Source organism: Antrostomus carolinensis, unplaced genomic scaffold (assembly GCF_000700745.2).
Source record: "Antrostomus carolinensis isolate BGI_N321 unplaced genomic scaffold, ASM70074v2 scaffold44778, whole genome shotgun sequence".
In the NCBI taxonomy this organism is placed as follows: Eukaryota; Metazoa; Chordata; class Aves; order Caprimulgiformes; family Caprimulgidae; genus Antrostomus; species Antrostomus carolinensis.
The window spans coordinates 3,766-14,045 of record NW_010331719.1 but is presented as its reverse complement, the minus strand read 5'-3'; the positions used below and the strand labels follow the sequence as shown (position 1 = coordinate 14,045).

The 10,280-nt window shown below is 42.0% G+C and overlaps 2 protein-coding genes across 2 annotated transcripts; one reads left to right on the top strand and one right to left on the bottom strand.

Annotated features, from left to right (window-relative positions):
* Positions 1-3,809: 3,809 nt before the first annotated feature.
* LYPD1 (LY6/PLAUR domain containing 1) lies at positions 3,810-4,045 on the top strand (the record flags this gene model as incomplete). Its single annotated transcript, XM_010173291.1, has 1 exon — positions 3,810-4,045. A coding segment is annotated over one exon (236 nt), but the record flags the coding sequence as incomplete, so codon positions are not given.
* A 353-nt stretch (positions 4,046-4,398) lies between these two features.
* Positions 4,399-6,528, bottom strand: LOC104529094 (G-protein coupled receptor 39-like; the record flags this gene model as incomplete). Its single annotated transcript, XM_010173290.2, has 2 exons — positions 4,399-4,922; positions 6,513-6,528. Coding segments are annotated over 2 exons (540 nt in total), but the record flags the coding sequence as incomplete, so codon positions are not given.
* Between the last annotated feature and the right edge of the window lie 3,752 nt (positions 6,529-10,280).

Below are 10,280 nucleotides of genomic sequence, written 5' to 3'. Positions count from 1 at the left end.
GAGTCTTACCAGGCAGATAAAACCACTTTGAAGACCTGTCTGCAGTTCAGCCTGCTGGTGGTGAATGATTCAGGAAGATCTCAGAATCACAGAATGTTGGGGATTGGAAGGGACCTTGAAAGATCATCCAGTCCAATCCCCCTGCCAGAGCAGGAACCTAAATGAGATCACACAGCAAGGCGTCCAGGCGGGTCTTGAATGTCTCCAGAGAAGGAGACTCCACACCCTCCCTGGGCAGCCTGTCCCAGGGCTCTGTCACCCTCACCGTAAAGAAGTTTCTTTTCAAGTTTAACTGGAACCTTCTGTGTTCCAGCTCACACCCATTGCCCCTTGTCCTATCATTGGGCATCACTGAGAAGAGCCTGGCTCCATCCTTGTGACATTCGCCCTTAACATATTTATAAACATTAATTAGGTCACCCCTCAGTCTCCTCGTCTCCAAACTAAAGAGACCCAGATCTCAGAAACAGTTTCAGAACTGGCTCACCAGTACAATAAACCACTGCAAGAGAGAAGTCTGAGGAAAGACATCCTTGAGATATAAAAGCAATTAATCTCTGGAGATAATCCAGGAAGGGTGCTGGTGTTCTGTCTGAACTCGGGGTGAGCTGCAGTAACTGGGGTACATGAACCTGTTTGCTGGAGCAAGGAGAGTATGCCTGGCATCCAACCATGGAAGCCACTTGTACTGATTTCTTTCCTACCACAATTAAACTGGAATCACAATATAACAGGAAGAAGATTTAAGAGTATTTTTCCTGCCTTTCTTTAATTCATGCTATTTAAAGTGTCATTGCTTTTTCACACTTGTGGTTAAGAAAAAAAAAGTTAAATCACAGCTGAAGTGTTTTTAAAATGTCACTCCTGTAGTGCTAACATTCTGTCTTTTTTCCATCAATCTTCCATGCCTGTTTGCATTGTGTCTTGCTATAAGGATACTGCAGAATTAGAGAAAAAGCACAGCCTTTCTCTGCTGATCAAGTTTAGCTTATACCTGATGCTTTGTAAAAAGCACAACTAGTGTATGATAGCAGCTGATTTGTGAGCTCAAAAGAATCTATCAGTACTTAAAGAAAAAAAACTTGGATGTAAAGGGCATGTTCTTATCCATGTAGCTACTGAAAACCTGATAGAAGTGCTGATTGTTTTAATTGTGTAAAAAATCTTGTTATGCTTCAGATTACTAGAGCTGGGAATGGGAATAAACAATCATTTGGGAGTGAGATTGCCTGTTGTAAGACATATTTACAGAAAAGCCACAGGAGAAGTGCTACAATGGGATTTTACTACCAGTTAGATTATTCTCTCTAGTTAGGCATGAACATGGTCCACCTGTGCACGAAACTTGCAGTTGTAAAATTTTGGTCTGTGCGGGAATACTGTGTTAGGACTTCAAAAGGAGCTCAGGATTAGTCGGTGGAATTTATCCTGGAGAACAGAGCTGTTGTAAAAACACAGAATTTAAGCTGTAGGACTGGTTTGGGTTTGTTTTTTTTTTTTTGCAGGAGAGGTCTCCTAGAGTTGCCTGGTGAAGATCATGCCTCAGGGGGCATTGTGTCGTTGTTCACAGTGGTGAATAATTCTAGTCTCCCAGTCTACAGGAAAATGGCAAAGGATATGATATTTCAGGGACCTAAACTAATAAATCAGTTGCGAGTTCAAATAGTGAGCAGGACTCTGCAGGAATCCTGTGAAAAGGAAGTGGCAGGAAGAGAGTGATCTATAAAACAACAGGTATAGGAAAGCTGCCAATGTCAAATGCTTTTTAGAGGCTCGGTCTTTGAGGGGCAAGTCAAGATTCACAGCTGTTCCCAGGGAGGAGTGAGGAATGGCTGAGTTTGGTGGGTGGCTGTAGCTGCAGGGAAAGACTCTGTGATGAGGAGATGCGGGATTAGAGATGGAAGAACAATTGCTGTGCCTGGATCCATTGAACACAGGATTCCTCTCTGAAGAGGGAAGGAAAAAAGTTAATCGTAGCCATGGGAAGGGTCACGTCTGCCTCAGCTCTTGGAAGCCTGCAGGAGGAACACGGACAAAGCACCAGGTCTTTGTGGGAAACATCAGCTGAGATTTCAGTGTTGTAAGCTGATCAGTGGCAGCACAGCTGTGGTTTGTCAACAGAGACAGAGCTCTCTTCTTGTTGCAAACTATAGTAATAAAGATTGTGCCTCTTGATCTGTGTGCCTTTGCTGTTACAGCTAGGACAGCCTGTAACTCCTCTTCCTTGTTGGGAAAAGGCTCTACCCGCTGTGCTGATTGATTGAAGCTCACTGGAGACAGAGGAAGATTTAACACTGACTTGAGGGCTTTTCCTCATAAATTTAACTAGACAGATAGCCTTAAAACACGTTTCAGAGTTTAGATTTGCAGCAGGAGAACACAAAACAGGGAAAGGGAAATTTCTGCATAGTCGGAATGGCAGCAATGTTGTGGCAGCGTAAAATAATTGCTTTAATTAAAAGTCTCTGAAGACAGGAAATCCTTCTTTCTACGCATAACCTAAACAAACCGTGTTTTGCTGCTGTACGCAGCACTTAGTTGCTACTGCAGAGGTTCCTACAGGACTGTGTAGGTGCTGTAGTGCTTAATTCCAAAGTCCCCAGGGACTGAACAAGTAGCTGCAGGATAAGTTCAGTACCTACAGGTCATATTCCTGCTTCACTCCCTCCAAAAAAAGACTAAATCACTGTGTATTTAAAAACACTACAGGACCATGGTACAGGATGCAGAGGTACCACGCTCCAAGGGAATCCTGTTCCTATGCCCTTCAGAAGAAAAAAAAAATTGAGAATCCCGTATTTGAAAGGAATAGCAATTTTATTATCCTTAGAAATATTTACCTCTTTGTGTAACCGCAAGGCAATATAAGCAAACTGCCATTATCTATTTATGTGTTATGTCTGTGTTTTTCCAAGACACAGTTTCTACTGTATCACTTGCAGGAAATTTTTAGAGTAATGAGAGGTAGAACTAACAAACACAACCATTTTCCACTGCATGGAAAATGCAACTATGTATTTTAGAGCCTTTAAAAACCATTTTAAAATAACACTTATGTGCATCAGAATGTACTTTTTTCAAGTAAAAACAATTTAAGAAATTATAAACTTAAATAGATTATTAATTAAATTTAGATTAAATTAAATTGTGTTTAAAAAGAAAGACTTTCAACTCAGCAAAGCCATTTCTGTAATAATGGAAAATTTTGTTGTTGAGGGTATTAAGCTTCAAAGACAGCAAGAACTGAGATTACCTGGAAAAGTACTTCCAAGTTTTTCTTTAAAAAAAATAAAAGAGGGAGAGGGAGATTAAAGTTTTGCTGATAGTCATTCTCCTTTTACTCTTGGTTACTTGTCTCTGTGTGGGAAATGAAGAAGAAAAGGGGGAGGAAAATGCTCAAAAGACAAAATAACAGCATAGAAAACTGTAATTATTTAGACACTTTAAACAACTCAGACATGTTCAGCAACAGAAACAAAAGTCATTTTCAAACTAACTGCATTTCAGTTATAGCTATTTAAACAGCTTATTCCAAAAGATGAAGAATTCTGGTTATAAAAGGCATCATTTGATACACATGATGTAAATCAAGTTTGTAATATTTTTGGTTCCAACCAGAGTCAAAGAAAAGAAAACTCCAAACCCGAGTGACTGTGCTGCTCTGCAGTGCAGAGCTGTCACCTGAGGTGTCTGGCTTAATCCCCAGCATCGCTTTGGAAATGTAAACGGCTTTTGCAACAGGCATGGATGGTGTTGGAAAGCAAAACCATGTTCCTATCGAACTGAGTAACCTTTGTTCTGTGTCACAGGAATCATGTACCGCAAATCCTGCGCATCTTCAGCAGCGTGTCTCATAGCCTCTGCTGGGTACCAGTCCTTCTGTTCTCCGGGGAAGGTGAACTCTGTTTGCATCAGCTGCTGCAACACTCCACTCTGCAATGGACCCCGGCCAAAGAAGAGGGGGAATTCTGGGGTGGCGCTGAGGGCACGCCTGATAACCACCCTTCTGCTCCTTAAATTGGCTCTTTTGTTTTCATATTGCTAAACTTCAAGCAAGTTTTTTGCCCTGACACAGTTTGTTCTGTCTCCTCCTTTCTTCAAAGACACTGCAATTATTTTCTGTTTGTTTCCAAATCCCTGTCAACAGCGAGGGAAGTTCAGTGGTTGTTGGGGAGAGAAGGGATGATATTTTTGGCAGCTAATGAATTCAGTTAGCAGATTGCATTTCCAGTGTGCACTCAGAAATCCCAGCAGCAGGACACAGGACTCCTGCTCTTTTTGCATAATTGGAAACAAACCCATCTGTGTTAATTCTTTTTAAGATGTAGTCAATTCCTCAGTCATTTAAATTTCCATGTTTTTAAGTTCATTGCTAATCATTAACTTTGCCTTATGAAGTCATACTTGATGTTCACAAAGGCCGTTTTGTGCGTCTGGACTGGGCTCTGAGCTTGTCTCTAGTGGCGCTGCTTCCACGCTGGGCTCCGGCGGTTCAAGACCTGGTTTCTGTGGGCTGCAGCCAGGCTTGGGCTCATTCTGAAAAGTACTTAAGAAAACTTTGTTACTGCCCCTCCTAGAAGAGTTGCGCCTGGATGACATGAAGAGCAGCGGGCGTAGAGACCGGCTGCTCCTTGCTCTGGAGCTGAGGTTGGCTCTGAGAAACTTCTCCTTGTTGGCGTGCTCTATTGTCAGGTGGCAGCGGAGGACCTGCACAAACACACTGCGAAACTGCTGAGAAGAGATGTTGTACAGGAGGGGGTTCACCACTGAGCTGAGGTAGAAGAAGATGTCGGCGATGGGAAGAAGAGTGATGTACGCTCTGAAGTAGGGGACAGTCCAGTCCTGCTTTGGTTTAGCAGCAGCCATGATCCTTCTCACCTGGTTTGGCATCCAGCAGATTGCCAGAGTTGCAACGATCAGTCCTGTGAACAGAGAGAGGGAGAAAAAAGTGTGCATACGTGGGGGAAATAAAACACAACAATCCTTAGTTCTGCACTTATTTGTTAGGAAACAGCACCAATTTTTCAGTGTTTTGCTTGACAGCTTTTTCTGCCGGTAGCATTTTTTTGTTTGTTGTTTTTAATAACTGTTGCAAGGTCATTGCAGCACATGCTCTGACAAAAGGGTGCACAGTGCTTGGATAATGTTCCTTTGTACCTATTGCCATTTATTAGTTTTCAAAGAGTTCTTTCACTGATATCTGTATCTTTGGAAAGAATGTATTTTTATTTTTGGTTTGTGTTTTTACGTTCCTTATGTCTTTCCCTTTACTTTGAAAAACAAAAGAAACAGAACCTATAGCCATATTAGATCAGGCAATACCCAGAAGAGATCAGATTCTTGTTTGTATTTTACAAAAAAAAAAAAGAAAAAGTATGCATAATAATATATTTCGTGTTATTTTTGGTAAATGTCCTCTTACAGAAGATATTTTTAAGTAAAATATGTATGGATCTTTTTACGGTAATTAAGGTATGTTGGGCTTTCTTAAAAATCAAATTCCAGTGGAATTAAATTATGAATGTAAATGAGAAAAACCCAAGCCTAGTCATGGAAGTGTAAGCAGTTTCAGATTATAAATTATGCTTAAAAATGTGATATCTGACTTTTTATATGTAAATATAAATACATGTTGCTGCATCACTAATAGCATTAAAAAGGGGGTGACTTAAGCGTTGGATGTCTGAAAATCCTGCCTCTCTGGACCGGTGTTCACTAGGGTCGCAGCAGTGACGCCGTCCTCGGAACGACGGCCCCGAAGGAATGTCTGGGGGCACCTGAGCAGGCTCCGTGCCCGGGCGGGAGACAGAGCAGGGGAAGCTGCTCAGATCCTGGTTGGCATCCATTGCTGCTGGAGCGTGTGGGTGCTGGAAATCCTGACATCTTGCATGAGATACCAGGTACACAGAACAATTCCTCACAGTGCTCCCCACACCAGGCCTTGCTGCTGACACACAACGCGGCCACCAGCTCACGGTTTCCACTTTGTTTTTCTCTTTGCAGGAAATGTGCCTTATGAACGCTTGGAGGGAGATGAAGTTGCAGGTCGGCTTCCCTGCTGCAGAGCACAGACCAGCAGGGAGTATCTGGAAGGTGCACGGTTTTCACTTCCAGGAGACTTTTCTTATGTTGTTAGTCCCCAGCCTCTCCTTTCTCAACAGAAGCACAGAAATGTTTTAATTCCTACCTGTCTAGGCTAAGTCAGATTGCCCCCATTGAACAGATCCCTGCAGGAACACAATTCTGAAGTAGTGCTCACTGATTTTTCAAGCCAGGAAAATGATACATCAGTAGTGGGAAGACAAATGGAATGGGGAAGGAGGACGAAAAAGAAAGATTTTTCTTAGCTTTGATACTGCCGGGGCTTAAACAGGGTACGTCCAAATTCTCCCCACCACCACTCCCAAGCAAAGAAAAGGTATGAAATGTCGTCTTTCTTTTTTAAGAAGTCAATTTCATTAATGAAAGCTAAAATTACTGTAACAAATTTATGATCTCACTGAATGGGCTACCAAATAAAAGTTGTCTTTTTGATCATTTGCTTCTGTAATCAGTTAATGTCACAATAATTTTAGTCGGAAGTAGCATATCTTAAATTTACAGCACTTGATTAAGAGCCCTGGCAGGTTGTTGTCAGTAGACAAGCAATAAATGCAGTTACTTTGCCATTTCCTGTTCTTTAACCACCACAACTCTCCTCAGCCACAGTCTCTTCATTCTCATTCCCGTTCCTACACCATCCCATGTCCCTTTGCTTGGCTGCCCCACTCTTCCCTGGCCTTCTTGCCTCATTTTTCAGTACCTGTTGTGTCTCTGTCAAAAGCTGATCTGAATTTTGTGTTGGTCTTGCACGTTTTCTAGCCTTCAGTGCTTTTCTTCTCTGCTGTCAGCGTAACAGATACAGGGGTAGGAGCCCTGGCATGGACCAACAAAATCGGGAGCCCTGAGCAGTGACTTGTGACAGGCCTTATAAAAAGGCAGCAACAGGACGCTTCTGCTGCTGCTGCATTGGTGCTTTTTCTCCTGTGTGGCTTAAACACAAAGCCCACGAACCCAGGTCTGCAGAATTCCTGTCACATTGTACCAGCTGATCTCTTTCAAGGGAAAAGAAAATAAGCTCTCTAGTGTAATTTTTTTTTGTTCTTGGTTAGAAAGAGGATACTCCATCATGCTGATTAATAGTTTCCTAAATTATGAATGCTGCTGTGAAAAACTGAGCAAACAATGTGTGCATTCAGTTTTACAGCTCAAATGCACTTCTCTGAGATGTCTGATTTTTTGCTTCCATCTGAATTCTTTGCCACTGACCGATCTTTTTAGTTCAAACTGACAAATGTTTAAGATTCCCCCTTATATTCTTCAGACACTTTTGTTCTGGGAACTGAATATTTTGTTGAGTGTACAGCAAGTGAAAAATGAGCTGCTTGTGCCCTTGCGCAGTGCAGTGAGGTGAGGGGTTTTTTTGGGGGGTGGGAGGAGATGTCTGTAAAACTTCGTTGCTTTCCAGGGATGAGTAATTGTTCCATTTTATACTTGAAAAAAATGCTTGTTGATTCAAAGGAGATGCACCATGTAAATAAACATGCTGACAAATTCACAGTATTTTTTTCCAACTGTTCACACTTGACGTGGTGGTATGAAGTAAAGTGAAGAAAAAAGCTTTATGTTCAGACCTTAGCATGTTAAATATTTTGACTGCATCACTGCTGCCGTCAGTTTGAACTTGTACCCAGGCTCTAGAAGTTGATGTTGCACTGTAATGTGCAGAAGGTGCTTAAACAACATTGTATTGGCTTTAACGTACACCAGACTGCATTTTAGACCAGCACTGGTGCATTTTTCCCTAGAGCTTGCTGCCTGCTAGGAATTACACTCCTTCACATTTCACCTCATATCCAACTTTCCCTTCCACTCCTCCTTATTAAAGTGAAAAAAAATAGTAGCTCCATTTTTTTTTTCCCATTTTCCTGACTACTGCACTGAAGTGACACACCAGATGAGAGCAGAGATTTATCTTCCATGGAATAATGATGTTTATAAGCAAAGTAACACTGTGGTCCAGTGCCCTCCATCACTGGTGCTTGAAATTTCCAGCACACATTTGAATCACTCAGTTTAATCATCAAAAGTACATCAGACTACACCAACAGAAGCCAGGAGACCTTGCGTTACCTAGTTGACTATGTGTAAGTGAATACATCTCAACCTCTAAGTGTTTGAGCTTATAATTCATTTAACATTGATGTGGATATTTCAAGGTAACACACACAAAAAAAAGAGACATTAAAAGATCCTTGACTAAAACTGTTCTAAAAAGCCATAAACCAGCCACAAAATAGTTTACCCAAAATAGGAATTGCCACATTCAACTACTGTTTTAATCTGAAAAAAACAAACAAACAAACAAAAAAACCCCACCAAAACACCTGAAACCTCTTTAAAAATAAAGCATACAAATTTAACAATGATTTAAATTTAGAAATTGTTATTGTAACTTCCCATAAGTGGATCTTACAATATTAATTCTTAATATGTGACAAAGGATCATTTATGTAGTAAAATAAATCCAGCATTTAAGTGCCAATAATATAAATAGGCATTGCTGGCACAGAACAGGAATTTGGCAGTCATCTGTCCCTTAGCAATACTTTTTTATTACTGAGAACATTCCTCTGGGCCATAGGGGACTGAATTAAATTCATTATGAACTTTATTGGGAAGGATTTTAAATACATGCAAATGTCTGGCGGAGCAGAGAGGGCTGCCTTCTCTCCCCTTCCAGATTTTGCTTGTTCATCTATTGAGTATTTTTTTTCATTTTTTTCTGCACCTGAGCACTTTAATCTGTCTCCTTTCATAGTCCAACATTTCCCCTCTCTCCTGGCCACTGCCAGCCATCCCACAAAACCTGGAGTTGTCTACGCAGTTATAATTGTCAGAGGGAAATGCTAACACCACGCTCTGTTTGGCTGCCGTAGCCCATTAACCGAGGCTGTTGTGGTGACCTCAGTACAGGCTCCTTTGCCCGAACCACTTAACCCTGACCGCCCTGGTCTGTCAGGGTCTGCTGGGCTCCGTTGCTACTCCCATCGTAGTTAGCCTGAGCAGCGTTAAACCTCAAACTTTGCTTTTCTTGTCATTTAATGAATTACACAAAGGTGGGTTCTCAACATCTGCTTGTAAACTGACATTTAAATGGCAATTGTCAGTGGAATACAAGCATATGGTTCCTGAGTTATGAGTCAACTGCAGGCAGCAATGCAGTTGGTTCAGAAGGAGACTGTTTTTTAGTGTTCATTTCACATTCACATTCTCAGCGCATCTATACTCAACGGTACAGCGTGACATCAATGCCCTAAGCCTCACTCACAGACTCTTCCAAACATGCATCAGAGGTAGCAGCTTCCAAAAGAGGAAAATACTCAGACCATCTATTAAGTTAAGTTTACCATCATAAAGCAACACGAATCATGAGGAAAGCACTGGTCCCTATTTGATTTTGCTACAAAGGGCTTTGAAAACACGAGCAAACACACCTCCTGGCTAAGCAGGTTCTTGATGGTCATAATACCAGTCACTGCTAACTCGGGGAAAGGAGGAAGGCAAGGACTCCAGGCCTAATGAAGAATGTGACTTTCAGGAGGTGGCGTTTTGGTCTGTATTTATGTTATGTTTGTTATTTTAACCACGACTCAAAAACCTTGTATTTCATTAGAAATGGGGACATAAGTCATTCATTTATCATCTTTCTAGCTTTTAGGGAAAAAAAGTCAAGCCACAAAACGCAGTCTTCAGTCACTGAGATGACCTTCCCGACTGCAGATCAATGCAGTGCTGTTTTCCAGCACGTGCAGCTGCTCCGTGCCGCCGCTGCTGCAGTTGTCTGCATGTGAGGAGTCAGTTACCGTATGCTGATTGTCTACTGACAATTGTCATTTAAATGTCAGCTACAAACAGCTGTTCCTTCCGCTGCCACCTCTCTGCCTTGGAAGTGCAGCAAAGGAGCCAACCAGCCGGATACTGAAGGGTGGCTGTCGGCAGCAGGAGCAGTGCAGACTGCCCTTCCTCAGCGCTGGGAAACTGAGGAAGACTGGACCATCTCAAGGAGGGGAACTGGTTTCTTTGCTCTCCAGCTTCAAGGATTTCTTACCAGTGCTGCTGCTGGCAGGTAAGAGTTTGGAGAAGTTTCTCTGGTCTACTCACAGCTGGGCAGAATGACATTCACATCCAGACTTTCAGCTTTTAACAGCTTCTGGTGACGCTCTGTTTTTTGGCCACTA